Source organism: Vespula vulgaris, chromosome 5 (genome assembly GCF_905475345.1).
Source record: "Vespula vulgaris chromosome 5, iyVesVulg1.1, whole genome shotgun sequence".
NCBI classification, from domain to species: domain Eukaryota; kingdom Metazoa; phylum Arthropoda; class Insecta; order Hymenoptera; family Vespidae; genus Vespula; species Vespula vulgaris.
The window spans coordinates 7,762,929-7,781,988 of record NC_066590.1 but is presented as its reverse complement, the minus strand read 5'-3'; the positions used below and the strand labels follow the sequence as shown (position 1 = coordinate 7,781,988).

The following is a 19,060-nucleotide window of genomic DNA, read 5'->3' as shown; positions in this document are numbered from 1 at the left end:
ACTCCATCGTTAGATGTTCTCTTCCTCTTTCTTTTCTTTCTTCTTTTTTTATTATTATTTTTTTCTTCTTTTCTCTCTCTCTCTCTCTCTCTCTCTCTCTCTCTCTCTCTCTCTCTCTCTCTCTCTTTCTCTCTCTCCCATATTCTCACCTTTCTCTCAAGGTTATATCTCGTATAAAAGGTTGCTGCTATTGTTTAACACACGATCGATCATGGCTATGTTTAACCTGGTAATTTAAATCGACCTAGCTCGCATCTCATCATTCTGATATATATATAATTTCTTTTTTTTTAGATCTTTGGAATTATTTTTTTTTATGTAGGATAATTATCTATATTAATTATTCATCGAAAGGAAAGATAAACGATATCGAAAGATTCTCGTAAAACGGTAGGAAATAAAGAGTATCAGTTGTCGTATTTCAAATTGATTAATAAAAACGCGTGCTCTTGTAACGAAGTTAATTATAGATGACTCAGTTTGTATGGAAACGATGGTGTTATATGCCAGGTGCATGTATAGAAATGATCTAATACTTCATGTTTGAGCGATCATTAGCGTCCTTGACAGGAGGACGAATGATACTTTAATTTCAAGAGTTAATGTAAAAATAATAATCATTCGAACGTGCTGGTAGAGTGATTAATAACGTGTGTAATTTTTCACTTCTACGTCGTATAATAATTTACGTCGGTGCTCGTATTCACAAAGAGAAAGAAAGAGAGAGAGAGAGAGAGAGAGAGAAAGAGACACATGAGAAAGAGAACGCGATCACGAAGAATACTAGCTCCGGGCAAACCTTCACAATGTTGTTTAAGATTTATGCAAAGACAGCCTTCGCACTTTTTCTATAACTCTCTTTCTCTCTTTCTCTCTCTCTCTCTCTGTTTTTCTCTGTCTCTCTCATAGACTTTTATAGATTTCTTTGCCAAGGATTGAAAATGAAGGAAGAGAGATGCGACTTTCTGTAAATTAAATCGATGATGAAGATCTATAAATATGGCTGAGCTCATCGCAAACGAGAAGCAAAACTGTCTGCATTCTTCTTCGTTCTTGTTCGGAAAGGATCGAGGGATCGAGATCGAATGATCTAGCATATTTGAAAAGAATCCTAAGATATTTTTCATTTTCGATTAATCAATGAATTAATTATTTCATTCGAGGAAAGAATAATGTTTCGAGAAAAATAATAATATTCGAATGTCATATATACAATATATACATAGGTATATCTACTTGTTATCTAAAAGAAAAAAAGAAAAAAGAAATAAAAAAGAAAAGAATAAAAAGAAATAAAAAAGAAAAGAAAATTCTAATGGTCCTACTCAAAAACGTATTAACAAGTTAACGAGATTGTCGATAACGTAAAGAGAAAAAAACGAATTGCTGTTTCGTCGTACCGTAATCGTAGTCATCGTCGTCGTCGTCGTCGTCGTTGTCGTCGTGTGGTTGCGAAGCTAATCGTTAAACGCGTGGATTAACGTAGTAGATCGCGTGTAACTAAGCGGCACGCCGAGACGTTAGAAAGAAAAATCTCGAGTCACGCCACCAGACGAGACGGTCGCCTTTCCATTGGCTCGTTTAGTTAACGAGCCGAAGGGACAGCGTGAACCCGAAGGGTCTGAGTTTGACGACGGTGACTAAACGTAAAACGTTGGCACGATCTCTCTCTCTCTCTCTCTCTCTCTCTCTCCCTCTCCCTCTCGTTTCTCTTTCTCTCTCGTCTCTCTCTTCAAGAGACGAGAGTGTAGACTCGTCTTTTATGAAATTTCATGGTCGACGCGTGAAATTCAATCTGAGATGAACTACGCTTATCGCATCGTTCAGAAATCTTGATTCTCGTTTGGGAAGACATCGAGACGCCAGGAAAATCGCGAAGCTTCGTCAGGTGGCCGTCGTCATCCAACTCATGCTCCCGGCCGATGAATTTATAGCGACCGAAAGCTCTACCAAGAGAGTTGCCAAGATAATTTCAATCGGCCGTACTAAAATTAAACGTGGCTTTTGCTCCTCGTCGTCGTCGTCGTCGTCGTCGTCGTCGTCGTCGGCGGCGGCGGCGGCGGCGTCGTGGCAAAAGTCACGATTCACGAAATCGTCGACTGTCGGAAGCACGTGCGGACTCTTTCCGCTTCTTTCGGCTGGCGTTGGCCCCGGGAACGGTGCCAGGAAATTTTCTTGGCTCTTTCGAGAGTAAAGAGAAAGAGAAAGAGAGAGAAAGAGAGATATCTTGTGTCTATCTCTGTCGTACTTTCTTTCCTCGTTCACATCGTTGATTCTTCCCTAGTTCAGTACGAAACCGCGACGTTTACCTTTGTCAATTTTCTTCTTCTCGTACTATATGAAGGAGAAAGAGAGAGAGAGTAGTGCTTCTACTAGCTAGACAGTCTGTCTCTTACTTGGAATCGCTTTAAAGTCATCGCAGCTGCGTTGAATACCACTGTTCGAAATGAATTTTCATCTTTTCTCTCTCTCTCTCTCTCTTCCACATATTTTCTTTCTCTTCCTCTTTCTCTTTTTTCTCGTTTTAATTAGTCAACTCGAAAGAACGTAATCGTTTTAAGAAAAATCGATCTTATTTCTCACGCAAAGAAAAGAAACGAGGTTTCATAAATTGTTTTATTCTAACTTTCGATCATCGACGTTAACAATCGATCGTTTAAACTAGTTTGTTTTCTACCTGAATTTGAAATGGAACTATTCGACCTAGTTTTCCGGCCCATAACATTCTCCTTTTCGAAAGATGTAGATATATACAAATCAATTGGGTTAAGGTTATTCTACATTTCTCTCTTTATCGTTCTCTTAAGTATAAATTCTCGTTAATATCCGATTCCCATAATCGCGATATACCCACTCGCAATGATTGTTATTACAAGCACGCATCGTTCCGATCTGTTTTATTTCAAACAGCAAAAGCGTGTCCTTCGTACGGAACAATCTGTTGTTCCACTTTCGACATTAATCGATTCGGATTTCCGGCAAACAAATCGAATTTTCCCTTGAAACATTATTTTCAGAAACGATATTGTATATTGTTCAAGATACGATAATGCAATTATCGTTTTCTTTTTTTTTTACTTTTTTCTCTTTCTTTGCCATTTTATTTGCATTAACTGGAATTTCAAGCGTCGAATCTTCCGCGTCTTTTATTTTTATTCTATTTCTTTTTTTCTTTCTTTTAAATCTCCTTTCAAACGTCCCCGTTCATTTTCGTTTCGAAGTCAGTTTCGTTACAGCCCACACCCTGCGATATATTAAATAACGAAGCATATGGTCGGCATAAGCCGAAGTTTAAGATGGCACGTAGTAGAGCCTTCTACAAGTCGACAATTATTACTCATCCTTCGAATTCTATCGAAAATATGGCTCCAACGTTTCGAACCCCATCCTCACGTTTATCTTTCGCGATACTTTCGAAATGCAATAGACGTCGGTGCCGGAAAATTAGAACGATCGATCGTTTTAAAGATTTGCTAATACTTTAAACTTTTGCTTTATCTCTTAACGATTACGATATTTCCAAATATCAGAAAGGTACAGTCCCGACGGAGGGAACTTGTGATTTCTAAAAAATTCTGAAGAAAACGAATCCATTAACCCAATTCTTGTGACATTAAATCAAAGCAACGTCGTTGTCGTCGGCGACCACGTTTTATTTTCGAATCGTTTTCGATGCGTGGACGCGAACGTTCTCTCGACGTTGAAAGAAAAAAAAAAAAAAAAAAAAAAAAAGAAAAAACAACACTGCAAGAGTTTTATATATACGTCAAAATAAACATTTCTTCATCGTTACGTATAATATATAACCAATTAGAAACAATTGATGCAATCAAAACGTAACGTTACCTCCTTGATAACTACAAACACTTAACGTCGCTCTAATCCGCGAGAAACATTATTATATTTTCCCGTAAACCGGTTGAAATCAATTAAATTCGAATATTATTTCCACGTGGTCGTCATTATAAAATAATTCCATCCTGTAGGTCGTTAAGTTAAAGTCACGCACGTCGTCCAAGCGACGTCGTCGGTGGGACGAGATATTTTTTCAGAAAGAAAAAAATAAATAAAATAAATAAACAAACAAAAAAAAAGAAAAAAAAAAGAAAAGAAACAAGGAAGATTAAAATGAAGAATCCATCGGGAATCCTTCCGCGAGTTCCACTCGCGGATTCGGTCTCACTTGAGAAAGAAGTTAATCGTACCTTTCTGCACGAAGGTGCGTGTACGGTATGCCTTAAGCTGATTAAGCCATTCTCGTAGCTCCGAGAGAGAGACTCTTCCATCCCCTTTTTGATCGTTCGCAAATAATTTTCCTGTCTGTTTCTCTCTCTCTCTCTCCCTCCCTCTCTCTCCCTCCCTCTCTCTCTTTCTCTCTTTCTTTCTTCGCTGTAACACTCTTCCCCCCTTTCGACCGCGTTCTCGCGCCCCATGACAAAGTAATCTCGGCGAGATAAATTATTCGTTTGGAGCGCGGCGAAAATGCAAATTCGAGCCGGTGGGCGATGGCGGCGATTTATTCGCGAGCGGCCAGATACTTTGCCGGCGTTTAAGGCGGCCCAATCTTTCTTCTCGCGGCATCTTTCTCTCTCATATATATATATATATATATATATATATATATATATATATATATATATTTATATATATTCATATAGTTATATATACTTACATACATATGTACGAACGTGTATATATACGTATGCGTTGTATGCATCTGTATATATCTCATTCTCTGTCTCTCTCTCTCTCTTTTTCTCCCTCACGTTAATTTATGCGGCTGCATTACGCGTTATTTCGCGGTGACATAGCGTCGAGTCTACGCGTCGCTCTCCGTTATTCTTCTTATTCTTATTCTTATTCTTCTTTACTGCAAGCGCATGGAAATTCGTCATCGAGAGAAAGGGAAAAAGATCGTCAACCTTTTTGTTGGCTCTGTCTGAAAGATCCGGTCGAGTAAAGTAAGTACGTTGCTCGGTCCCCCTTACAGTCGACATAATCTTTTTGCGTTCGTTGATCTTTCCATTGGAGAATAGATAGCGATGAGAATGGGGATAACTTTTGTCGTCAAGGTTTTCCTTTCTTAAGGTATTGTTTTTCCTTCAACTTTTAATGAATTTTTACTAACCCAACTAGAATACGTTATCGTGTTTTCTACGTACCTATGTATGCACGATTGTATCTAAGTACATACGAAAGTGAAAGATAGAGGAAAACAGACAGAGAGAAAGAGAGAGAGAGAGAGAGAGAGAGAGAGAGAGAGAGAGAGAGAGTCTCAGAACGAGTAAACGAGAAACAAGCATATCTATTCAAGATCGTTAACGAAGTCTAGACGTGAAAATATTTAATCTTCAATAGTCTAGTCTGAAAGATTCACCGTTTGACGTCAGAGAGAGTTATCGAGAAGAGAACGAATGATAGCTTGGTACGATCAAGTTTGCTCGGTTTTTTTCTTTATCTGACGTGTTTGATGTACCTTGGTCTTGAAAAGCAAAAAAGAAATAGATAGATAAATAAGAGCAAAATCGAGGATAGAGCATCGTTTATAAAGTTAAAAGAAAAAAAAAAAAAATCGACTAAGAAGTATCCTCCGATGAGAGGTGAAATCGAAAAGAGTCGAACGGGGATCAATTAGATATACGTGAGTGATTCCCCTGTGCGTTTTCCGGAAGGAGCTTGGATAAATCCAATCTGAAAATACACACTCGCTTGCATCTGGGAAGTTAGAAGAGGGTCTACGTGCCTTTTCAGACGTAGTCGAGATCGTAAGCCAATAGTGGCTCGTCTTCGTTGATTAGATAGGATCCTTGAACGTTGATTCTTATCGTTTACTGATCTTACATTTAGAAGATTTTCTCTTTATCACGTTTTTTGTCTCAACCTTCTTTCTCTTTCTCTCTCTTTTTCTTTCATTCTCTTTTCTTTTCCTCTATATTGCAATCAGTCTTTATCTTTTCTTTCTTTTTGCTAACTTTTGTTTGCTAACTTTAGATGATGCAGTTAAATAAATCTCTAATATAAGGGATATATCGATACTTCGAAAGATTACGTGGATAAATTGAAACTTTATTATTTTCTTCGATAATTTCCTATCATTAATATTTCCAATTCTTAAATCCTTGCTTAGAATGATAAAAAAGAGAGATAGAGAGAGAGATAGATAGATAGATAGAGAGAGAGAGAGAGAGAGAGAGAGAAAGACGAACTAAGAGAAACGAGACACGTTTTCGTCTCGCGTGTAGCTTCTACGGAGCAACGAAGGGGGTTTATTTTGAGCGGTGACATTGGAGTGGTCGCGAAAAAGAGGAGAAATAAAAACGAAAAAGAAAAAGAAGCGAAAAGCATCACGGAGCTTAAATATACTGAGAAGGACGGTTCTCTAACGTAGTCGAACCGGTGCGAAACTGAGAAGAAGGATAAGAAAGAGAAAGAGAAAGAGATAGAACCAAGAAAAATTAAAAGAAAGAGCAGAGTGGGTTAGAGAGATGGAGAAGGAGGAGGAGGAGGAGGAGGAGGAGGTGGGAAGAGAAATCTTCTACTAAATTTGTCCTAAGAAATTGCTTAGTCTGGTCGAGCTAATGGGAGAACTATCTTTCCAAGAAGATATGAAATTTTACGATCTTTTATATCTTTTTTCTTTCTCTCTCTCTCTCTCTCTCTCTCTCTCCCTCTCTTTCTTTCTCTTTCTCTTTATCCATCTATCTATCTGTTTCTATTTCTATTTCTAACGTATACAAGTACAGAGAACTTTCCCTTTAAGAATAGAAAAATTCGATAGAACGTTGTGACAGATTTGTTCGGTCTTATCTTCTCTCGTCGTTAATGCTTCTCACCTATAAAATAGAAACGCGAAATGGACGGGGCATAAGTAGCAGAGCGTTCGCGATTTAGTCACGCGCCATGAAACGCGTTTTCTTCGTGTCGGCGAGCGAGGACGCTATTTACGAGCGGTTAACCCTTTGTGTCACGCTTTCCTCGCGAACAAATCGTTCGATTACTTGTTTTTTCTTTTTTTCTTCTCTTCCTTTTTTTATTTTTTATTTTTTCCTTTTTTTTCTTTTTTTAATTAACGGTACTAACGTACTGGAGACTTTATGACTTCAAAAAAAGAAAAGAAAATGAAAGAAGTGGAAAGTTCTAATACCTCTTCCCTCCCTCTCTCCTTCTCATTCTTTCTCTTTCTCTTTTCGTCTCTCGTTCTTTCTTTTTAACCCTCATTATATTTTGTCATCGTTATTCCGCTCGTGTCACCACCGAAAGCTGCCGCGTGTAATGCCAATTGAGAGGACACCACATGGTTCATTGTTCAAAATTTACGAGAAAGAGTTGCCGCCACTGTCGCAACGATTAGAAATCGATCGTTCTTATTTTTTTTTCTTTTTCTTTTTTCTTTCTTTCTTTCTTTTCTTTATCTCTTTGTCTCCATTGATTTTTCCATCAGACAGACAGTCAAAGAGAGAAAGAAAGAAAGAAAGAGAGAGAGAAAGAGAGATCCTGATGATTTTAAACTCAGTGTGTAGGAGTGGCCCTCGGCCTCCCCCGTGTTAAAGAAAATTATAAAGAAGGATAAAAGGATAGACCGAAAGAAACAGTAAAAGGGCCCAACCCAAACGGAGTAACCCTTTATCAATATCCGAATACAATTGAATAGAATAATATGAGAAGCTTGGAAGGACTTACTTAAGTAAAAGGATCTCGAATAATTTCGTAGTCGTAATGATAAGGTTATATAGGCGCCTTTGGAATAGATAAACGAAGGAAGAACATCGCGCAAGGTAAAATAGGCTTCCTAGTCTCGGAAATACTCGGAGCGACGCTTCAAATAGTTTTCGAGGCGTTCGTCTTCGACTTGTTCGTCTTCCCGAAATAAGTACGGTAAGTTATATCCTTCTCGGTAAAATCGGGCATGGTACCAAGGCATGTCTCTCTCTCTCTCTCTCTCTCTCTCGTTTCGATCAAAGTAAGAAAGAGATAGAGTTTATAGTTACCCAGTGGACTGTGTCGTCTTCGCGGTAAAATCGGTGCCTTCTCGTGATCTTCTTAAGTATCTCACAGGCAAACATCGTTTCTTCTTTCGGAGCGATCCAAAACTCCTTGCTAGAGTCTCGCAAAAGCGAAGTAACAGTCGTCGTGGTGGAGCCGCAAAGAAGACACACCCTCGGGATTCCGATCCGACGAAGATTTCTCCGGCTTCGGCCTTCTACGGACTTGGAGCTTGGCCAAAGTGCACGACAGTGCGTTTCTATCCGAAAATGTAAAGGGTCTTCGACTCCTAGCTTCCGAGAATCGTGGATATTTCATCGCGGTGAAAACGAGAGTATGCCTCGTGGTTTTATCTCTCTTTCTAAGTTTTCAAACCAACGTGTGTCTCGGGGTACCGTGTAATTTGAAAACATTGTCACTTTTACTCTGGGAAATACTCTGTGATCTTCGAAGACACGTTTCAGAGGTAGATGTTCTTAGAAAATCGTGAAAACTCTTCTGACTTTGAAAGCCAGAGCCTCCAAACGTTTACCAAGGGATTTCATTTCTTTCATGGGATTTCGTGGGATTAGATAGAGACAAGGGTATATATGAGGGATTTTCGAAGAAAATAACGATCGATTAAACTTGTATATGCTTTATTAGATAAGTAAAAATACTTGCTACGGATGAGTAAGTCGCAGTTGAGATACCGATCGCAAATACGATCGCGGTGACCGAATCGACGAACGATTTCTCGCTCGATTCGTGTTTCTCTTCTGATGTAAATCGTCAGTCGAACCCATCTAAGGCTTTGGTCTCGTGCCAAAAACGGCCGAAGCGAGGTGTACCTATCACGTATATACACGTGACACGTGTGTACGTTAATACGTACGTAGCTACGTACATGTGTATGTATGTATCCTATGTATGTTCGTGTCGACGAACCAAAGGGTCCTTGACACATCTGTTGGGGGTTAGCCAAGTTCACAACTCGTGGGAGTAAAGCACACCTGGATAAACCCCGAACCAACTCCCGTTTCATTTGGTCGACACCATCTCTCTCTCTCTCTCTCTCTCTCTCTCTCTCTCTCTCTCTCTCTCTCTCTCTCTCTCTCTCTCTCTCTCTCTCTCTCTCTCTCTCTCTCTCTCTCTCTCTCTCTCTCTCTCTCTCAGTCTCTTTCTCTTTGACTCCAGTAATTGCGTCGACCGCACAAAGGCCACACGACTTCGAACGCAAAACATACGCTTTCCGGGAAGAGCATCCTCTTTGTTTCGACCACCCTGTAGGTTGCCTGCAATTAGTCTCGCGAATGAAGAGAAGCGAATAAACGGTTTTGTTAGGTACTTACGTTCGATCTTATTTAACGTTTACAATCGTATTTCAGTGAACAAACGTCGTGTTCGGTTTAATCGATTCAATAATTAAATATCATTCAAAAAACCATTATTCTAATCGTTAAGCAATAACAAAAGATTTCTTCGCTATCAAAAGTTATATTACGATACAGAAAGATATACTATATAACCTGAATGATCAATAAAAAAGTTGGAAATAATAATAAAAAGAGATGGTCGTTCGTATTAACGAAAAAAAAAAGAAATTTTTTTTGAACAGTTAAAGATTAAGAATACTTGTACGTTTAAATGAAATATTCCCGGAATAAGATAGGATACGGAAAGATACAGGACATGATAAAACAACTAACGTTATCGATGAAAGCTTCGCTAAAAAAAAAAAAACATTAATAAATCCAACGAGAAAAAATTAACTTCAGGCTCATACGCGATGAGGATTCGTTCGCGATGCAAGACGCTGCTGTGTACGCTCGAGTACAGGGCATGCACCCGTGAAACGCATCGGTTTTCCCTCTCCCTCTGCTGCTGCTTCTACGTTGCATCCTTCCCTTAGCTTCGAGCGCATATGTACGTCGAGATATATCGTTGCTCCCACCACTCGACATTAATACCTATACACAGACATAACTTGCATAGAGAGTCTCGAAGTACCACCACTACTAACTGTGTCCATTCTTTCTCTCTCTCTCTCTCTCTCTCTCTCTCTCTCTCTCTCTTTTTCTCTATCTATCACTCTATCTCTCTCTCTCTCTCTCTCTCTTCTTCTCTTCCTATCTCTTCTCCCCCCAAAGTCAAACGACCCCACTACTTCAGCACGCGCTTCCTCGGTGTGCGGTTCCTTCGTGGCCCCAAGCTTCTCTCTTCTATACAAGCTGCTCGCTCCTACAACCGCTAGTCGAGTGGCAACCGGTGAAGGAGTAAGTCGTTTGCGTGACGCACGAGATCGCTCTGTCTCTTTCCACGTACGATAATATATACGTGTATATATATGTATATGTATATATATATATATATATATGTACGTATTCGAGAGTGAGCGCGTTTGAGAGAACGTGTGTCGCGTCGTGTTCTCTCGCGATTCCTCTTTACCGTTTCTATTTTATCCCTTTTCTAATTAATGAATGAATGAATGAATTTATTTTTATTTATTGTTTTCCTTCGTTCGCTTCTTTCTTCTTTTTTTTTTCCATCGGATTTTTTATCTTCCTTCTTCACGATCATGCTTTCAGTGAGATCGGAATCAGTGAAAGAATTGGAACGATACATATGTATGTAATACACCTTATCGTATTTATATTTTTATCGAGGAGAATCGAGAAGAGATAATTAGGAGAAGTAAATGATTTATCATGCTGTCTCGTTGTAACGATCATCTTACATACGTCTAGTGTCTTGTATTAATTTCGTGGTCAAAAAAAAAAAAAAGATTAAATAAAAAAAGAGAGGAAGTAAGAAAGAGAGAAAATAAAACAACGCAAGCGAAAGCAGACAAATAAACCGTAAAAATATCGGTGCGTAGTGAAAAACGCGATTTAACGATATTCGCGAATCAATGACGTTTATCAAGCCGATAGTAATCGCTGGCAATCACAACGAAGTCCATGCTTTCGACGAGGATAAACGAGAACGCGTAGACACGAGTTTGAAAGGCCAACGATGACGACGATTATGACGACGACGACGATGATGATGATGATGACGATGACGATGACGATGACGATGACGATGACGATGATGACGACGACGACGACGACGACGATGGTGATGATGATGGTGTGTGGAAGCCATGATCGACCAAGAGTTTTTCACGTTCGTTCGTAGTCTCAACGCGAAGGGAAAGTGGAGGAGGAAGTCTTTTGGTGTCCTCCTCTGTTATTAGAAGAAGAGAGAGAGAGAGAGAGAAAGAAAAGGGCGAGGACGGTGGTGAAGGGAGAAGGTGCGGGGTTGAGACCTCCAGAGGAGGAAAAAGGGACGACGTTACGGAAGGAAAAATATATAATATACAAACGGCGCCGCTAACGAATGTGTCGACAGTGTTGGAGCGGAAACATGAAAGGTAAATAGTCAAGTGTCGATAACGGGAAAAGAAAATGAACGATCTTCTATCGATACGTATGTATGTAACTAAGTATTTTCGATACTTACGTACATTCGTATGTAACTAAGTACGTACATAAATGATTACGTTCTTCGAGTAGGTTTTTCTTTTCTTTTTTCTTAAGAAAATATAAATGAGAAAAGGAAAAATCTTTAAAGACGAACGCGACTTATCATCGATTTCTCGTTGTACCGGATGTGAAAAAAGAAACAATAATAAGAGAGACGTGAATTCACCGTGGAAACGTATGTCGATTCTTATCTACGTTCTTATCAATGTGTTTTTTTCTTTTTTTTTTTTTTTTTACCGAAATAAAGCTCGCTTGATAAGGTACGTCGGAGTGACGAACGAGCGAACGAATCGAACGCTCACCTACGAAAACGTTTTAATAATTAATTAATTTGTTCTTGAGTTAAGCGTCAATGAATCGTGTGAGTTGTAAATATCAAAGGAGAAGTAGAAGAAGAAGAAGAAAAGAAGAAGAAGAGAAAGATAGAACGATTTTTCTCCATTTTTCTGGATGTGTAATATCGATCAAAGAAAAAGGTGTGTCTTTTTCTTCCTCTTTCTCTTTCTTTTTTACATACACACACACACACACACACACACACACACACACACACACACATTATCCTTCTTTCATAATAACGATACGCACAGGTGGCAAGTTCGATGCTGTCACGATCGTTATGTAAAAGCTTTGCTTATATCGAAATTCACGATGCACACTGTGATCAAGTCTTGGCACCGTCTTTCGCGCTAGTCTCTCTACCTACATACTTATATTTACATATATATATATATATATACACGTATATATCCCTACATACAAGACACACATATATATTTAAATACATATATCTCGTTCGTGATAAAAATTTCGGGCCGCATTCGCGTTAAAAGCAATCCTTCGCGGATTTATCGGTGGTGCTGGACACGGCTCGTAAAGATTCGCGGAGAATTGCACCAGCCGGAATTGTGCGTGCGCGTGCGTGTATATGTGTGTGCGTATGTGTTGTGTACGTGTGTAAATAAGTACGACAGAGAGAAATCTCGATTAAAATCGTTCTACCGTCGCACTCGGACGCGTAATGGATGACTTTATAACGGTCTCTCTTTCTCTCTCATTCATTTTTTCTTTTTCTTTCTTTCTTTCTTCCTTCCTTTCTTTCTTTCTTTCTTTCTTTAAACGTAGCCCCGAGAAAGCTTCGTAATCGAATTACGCGCGTTCTTCGCAAACAACGTTATTACATTGGGTCGTTGTTTACGAATTGCCGTCCCGTGAAATATGATTTCTTTTTAGACGAGGGATATACGAGCGGTCGAGACGTTTCGCGTTACGTTTCTCTTTGTGCTCGAGCGAGCGATCATTGTTGCGTCGAACGTAAGTTCGCGATCTTTATACCCCCTGAAATCGTTCGACCGGCGAACATTATACCCCGTTAACTTTTTCGATACTCACTGCATGCATGCTTTATATACCTACATACGTGAATATTCTACGAGCGTCGGGGAGAGTCATGACTCCGTCGTTGCAATAACGATCAGCTGTTTCGAGGTAACTCCGTTTCTCCTTACGACAGTTATTACGGGTGCGAGAATGAAAGAGAGGGAAAGAAAGAAAGAAAGACAAAGAGAGAGAGAGAGAGAGAGAGAGATTATCTCTCATATTATAGAGATCGTTCGGGAGTAACTCGTAAAAAGACTCGTAAAGAGACTAAACTCACGATTTTACAAGTCCGCACGAGCACTTTCGAATCCGTTCTCTTTGGGGAATCGAAAGCAAACATCGATCGTTTTAACGATCATTCACGCATTAATCGTAACTTCTTTCTTTCACGTTTAACAAAGTTAGATCTGGTGGTGTTAAAGGAGAAGAAAAAAATACGAAACGAAAAGAAAAAAGAACAAAGAGAAAATAAAGGATCTGTGTCCAATGTCAGGGTTGCTTTTACACCGTAACGGGCAATTTGTCGATCGTTCGAAATAACGTGATCTAGTTGGTAAGAGACGAAGTTGTTAGAAGAAAAAGGTGGAGGAGGAGAAGGAGGAGAGGTAGTAGCAATCAGATCGCGATTCGATCGCGATTGTATCGTGCGAGATCGAGCGATCACGTGTTCTTGCACGCGAGCTTCCTCTCTTCTTTCTCTCTCTTTCTCTCTTTCTCTCTTCCTCTCTCTTTCTCTTTCTCTTTCTCTTTCTCTCGATCGTAGGTATCGAGGAAAGATCGATCCATAGGCTGATTCTCGTTACTGAAAAACACTTGATCCTCGATGATATTCGATCGATCGGATAGAATCACTGGGATAGTTTTATTGGAGTCGACGTAAATCTCGATCGGATTCTCACCGTGTGAGAATTTTCAAATGGGAAACCGAAAAATTGTTGAAATATCATTGAGGAAACACGATACGATCTTTGGTTAAAATTATATCGTCGACGGTTGTTATTATATGAGACTTATTGGACGTTTGTACCAACCGTTAATTCCAAATGCATACGATCATCTATCTCTGTGGATAACACATATACGTGTAGAGAACGGACGTGTAAAATGTGTATATTTAATTTGACTCCTCGTCGTCATCGTCGTCGTCGTTGTCGTCGTCGTCGTCGTCGTTGACGGTTAGCCTGCGGCAACCGATATAAGCGGAAAGTTAAAGTCCCCATAAACATGCCTGGCATGTAACGCAGCTGGTACATCGCAAAATCCGACCCAGATGTTGAAACTAGGAAATGAGGAATATGGCGAGAGTGAAACGACGAATAACAGGGTTTACCCTAACCGCAGGGCAAAGCGAACAGCTGATCGTTCTTTGACGGCGTCCATCGTACGAATAGGAAGTAAATTATGGTCAGTTGGTCGACTTTGTATAAACGTGAAAGAAACGTGAATTTTGCTTTTTGTGCTTGGAACGATTTTATTCTTTATCATGTTTTTGTATATCCGTCATATTCGTGAGAGGATAGTGGTACGAGGAACTCGTTAAATTATTTCTTTGTCTCTTCCAACACGTTCAAGGTATCCTTTCGCAAAATAGATATACAAGATCTTTCGATCGGCAGGATCGCGTGAGAAAATCGAACGTCCTTCTGCCATCGTCAGCCTCGACTGAGGTTGCTGTTGCAGACGCATAAACGTACACCGGTTCTTATGGTAGTTGTACCGGTTTTAGAAAGAGACAGAGGGAACGTCATACAGTTTATGAGATAGATAGATAGATAGATAGATAGATAGATAGATAGATAGATAGATAGATAGATATATAGATAGATAGATAGATGGATGGATGGATAGATGTATAGATAGATAGATAGATAGATAGATAGAGAAAGACAGAAAGAAAGAAAGAGAGAGAGAGAGTCTCTGCTCAAAGTAGTAAGATCATAATTCTCGTTAGCCCAACTATATCGCTCGCAAACCTCACTATGAATAGTAGCTAATTGACCTAGTTGAACCCTATTCTCAATGCATGCGATATAAATAAAATACGATTACACGCGAGCGTTTGATCGAGCATGTATCGTTTATTAAGAATCGATAGGAACACACGCACACGTTCTCTGACCGGACGTTACGCGCGAAGCCACTTTGCGAGATAAAACACGATTCTTGGGATCGACGAACGGTCCAACGTATGTATATATACGTGCACTGATAACGAGATAAGAAGCACTGATGGCGAGAATGATAATATCGAGCGTGTAATTATTCCACGACTGCTTCTTGTTTGATTTCTCTTAACGCTAACCCGTTTCATTCTTTTGATATATAAAACGATCTATAATACGCATTTAAAATTTTCTTTCTTTCTTTCTTTCTTTTTTTTTTTTTATTTATTTATACGTATACGATAGAAAAGAATTTGTACGACGGATAATCTATTCGTAATATTTTTCTTTAATTTTCTAATAGGCCTTTTACACTTTCCTTCCTTTTCAATAATCTCGGTACTATTTCGATAGTTTTACGGAAGAACAGCAATAGCTTTGGAGATCGAAGACGATAATTGACTCGTTGAACGAGCTTGAGCTAGGAGGTAGACGATTTATCCGATAGTAATTAGCACGTCCAGGAAGTGAGCTTAATCGAGAATCGTTAATACCGATACATCAAAGTTACGATAAAGATTGTGATTTCTCGGAAAAGCTTTTCGTTATATTTACAATTAAATGTTGAAAAAAAGGGAGCAGAAGAGAGAGAGAGAGAGAGAGAGGATTTGCTTCGTTCGTCATATATTAGCGGAATTATGCTTGGTTGAGTATGCATGTTTTCGAAAAAGGATCATTAGCCAGGAAAACCGAGCAACCTAGTCCATCATTTATCCTTTATCGAATTACATCGAGAATCGCCATAGAGCGATTCATTCTCATCGCGTGCATAAACCTAAAACGTGTGTGTTACACTACGAACGGTCGAATGTATTTTAATTAAGCGCTGTTACGCGCTCTATCAAATAACGTAGAAATAATTGATATCATATTTTTAATGTAATAATTAATTCGGCGAGTGATATACGATCTTCTAGATCTTCTATTTTTTTCTTATTTTTTCTGCTGTCAGTTTTTTTTTCTTTTCCTTTTCTTTCTTTTTTTTTTTTTATTCATCGTACACACAGACCGTACAAATTACGAGATTAATTCGCATCTCTTTCTCAAGCGCACGTAGCTAAATTATCGATCTTTCCTGCAGGGGTTGTTTAAATTTAATTAATAATATAAATATAATCTTGAAAGTTGTGATATACCAAATGATAACGAAATATTTGATATCACTGATATGATAGTTAGGAAATGATTAATTATCTATGTTGTTTCGACGTTATGCGTCGTTAACGAAATAACAATAATAACGATAAATAATGAATGTACGAGTATGTATCTCGTAAATATGCGACAAGTTCGTAGAATCGTGCGTGAATCGTTCTACTTCGATCCCTGATGTCGATCGATCCGGGATCCCGGGCAGAGATCATGGATCTTACCAGATCTGGTTCAGGAGATCTAGGTCGTCGTTGCGCAAGTCGTGACACAAACCCCGTCCGAACTTTTACCAGCATCCGTAGAGACACGAAAAGACGAGCAACATCTACGAAGAAAAGGAAAAAGAAAAAGAAGAAAAAAAAAAGAAAAAGAAAAAGAAAAAAGAAAGAAGAAGGAAACGAATTCTTCCGGAGCGATTCGTTTTAACTCCGTTTGCGTCATCGACGCATAATATATGTTGATAGAAGGATAGAGGGAGGGGTCGTTTTGTTTGTTCGATATCGATCCTCGAAATCGAGCGATCCATCGAGACAAAAAATATTCGAGAAAAGATTTGCGTAATCGTTGGAATCATTCCTGAATTTTATATTTGTTTGTTCGAAGTCATAGATTATTGTTTTCTTTTCATTCATTGAATCTACGTACGTACGTCAAACATTTTATACGATTATGAAAGAACATTTAAAAAGTATAATAAAGTAAAATACGATGAAAGAAAAAAAAAGAACAAAAAGAAAAAAAGAAATAATTTTCGAATGATAGCAACGATAATAGCGAGCATCGGTTCAAAATGAAAATATCTTTCTCTTCTTATCTTACAGACTATCAATTCCCGATCGATGTGACGGGAGTTGCGAAGGATCATCCCTTTCTCGAGGCGGACTCATTGCAAAGTCTCTTTCGGCGTTTACATGCTCTCAATCGCTGCGCCAATATGAAATTGGACACGCATCACTCGCATCATAGCACGAGCCACAGCAAAAGCGTAAGTATATAGACTCTTTCTCTCTCTCTATCTTACAATTAGAGAAAGATTTTTATCCTTATCCTTATCCTTCGTGTCCTTTCTCTTCTTTCATTGATATCAACGCTAAGGTCTAAGAGGATATTAATAAAACTCGGACCTCTTTTCTTTCTTTTCTCTTTTTTTTCTCTCTCTCTCTTTTTTATGAGCTGTTTGAAAACGCTGAGTAAGTTAATGTCACTAAAGAGAAGTTCCGAGAAAGCTACCGTAAATGCAATTCTGCACTCGGTATTCCGTCCTCGAGTTTCCTCGTCATTGTCGTCTGCAAAAAGCGTTTCGTCTTCGTTATCGGCATCTTTATCGTCCCTTGGAAAGATCCACTGAGTATTATCACGCTCTTTCTCACTCTCTCTCTTTTTTTTTCACTATCTCTCTTGTTCTCTCTCCCTCTCTCTCTCTCTCTCTCTCTCTCTCTTTTTTCACTATCGCTCTTTCTTTTTCTTTCTCCTTCTCTCTCCCAAACGAAAAAGACTTTGAAAAGGGATTATTGGCATGCGCTCGAGGACGACGTTTCTTTCTATGACACGTTTGCAGATATGGTCATTGTAATGCGTAAGGTGAAGCTCTCTTCGCTCGCGCTATTCTTATACTTACTATCTTCTATGGATAGACCAACGAAGAAGTTGTTGGAATAGTAATCGACCAGTGGTTTCGCGTGACCGGTATATAACCGTTTCGTTAATTGATTCGAGCGTGTGCGCGAGACATTTGAATTTCCCGCGAATATTAAGCGTATAGTTACGAATGAATCGATGACGATTGACGTTCTTCGATTTAATCTTTCGATCATTCTGACGTTTTCGCCATTGATTCGATTCAATTATCATTTGGTAGATTAAGATCGGGATCTTACGTTACTCACGATCGGAGTACAAAAGGTGGAGAGAATCGATTGAAATTATTATTATTCTTTTTTCTTCTCATTTCAATGAGAGTTTCTATCTCTTTCCTTCTTTCTTTCTTTCTTTCTTTCACTTGGCGTGTCTATCGATCGTATCGATCTCGATCTTCCTCGTGACGTTGCAGAATAATGGCACTTACCGTCGTTGGAGTCAGACACCGTACGTAATCCCGACATCCGTTTTACGATCTCTCTCTCTCTCTCTATCTCTCTATCTCTCTATCTACTTATCTATCTATCTATCTATCTATCTATCTATCTATCTATCTATCTATCTATCTCTTTCTCTCTCGCTTCCTCTTCGAATACAACGAATCGACCTCGTCTCCACCGTCGATGCAGAAACGTGAAAAAAAGGCAAGTGGACGCGAAGTATACTTATGTTCGATAGATCCTCGGACTTTCATTCCCATAAACGAATCGAATGCGTGATGCCTTTAACGCACGAGCTCCTGTACTTAGAAAGAGAAAGAGAGAGAGATAGAGAAAGAGAGAAACAAGAAGAGAGAAAGAGAGAGAAAGAGAGAGAACGAACGCAGCTGCAAGCTCTCACCGGAAGCGAATGTGCATTTGTAAGCGACGTGTACGTTACATGTATCCCACGTAGGAAAGACGTTTAATATATAAGAAAATGTATCTTCGCATTCTGTCTCTAACCAATGATCGTAAGAAATACCGTGAATATTTCTCTAAAGTTCCTAGAAGCGAGAGAAAGCACTCGCTTATGGTACAAATTACTTATTTGGCGACATAAATTTATTGCGGAACGTATACTAGCAGCCGTTACGAAGCGTAGCCATGGTCGATCGGTATGCTAAAGGGTTTTATGCGATACGCTCGCTCGCGTATAATCGGATTTACGTCGGTGGAAAATCGGCGTGGCTTCTCCATCCTTCTCTCGGCTATCCTTTTAATTATTATTATTATTATTATTATTACTATATTATTATTA

General features: G+C 39.1%; 1 protein-coding gene across 2 annotated transcripts in view; it reads left to right on the top strand.

Moving 5' to 3' along the window:
- LOC127063942 (uncharacterized) overlaps positions 1 to 19,060 on the top strand; it is a 158,499-nt gene that overhangs the window by 123,608 nt on the left and 15,831 nt on the right. For both annotated transcript variants that reach the window (XM_050994298.1, XM_050994299.1), the window contains one exon: positions 17,005 to 17,168. In XM_050994298.1, coding sequence (XP_050850255.1) covers positions 17,005 to 17,168 — 164 coding nt within the window. The remainder of the gene's footprint in view (positions 1 to 17,004; positions 17,169 to 19,060) is intronic.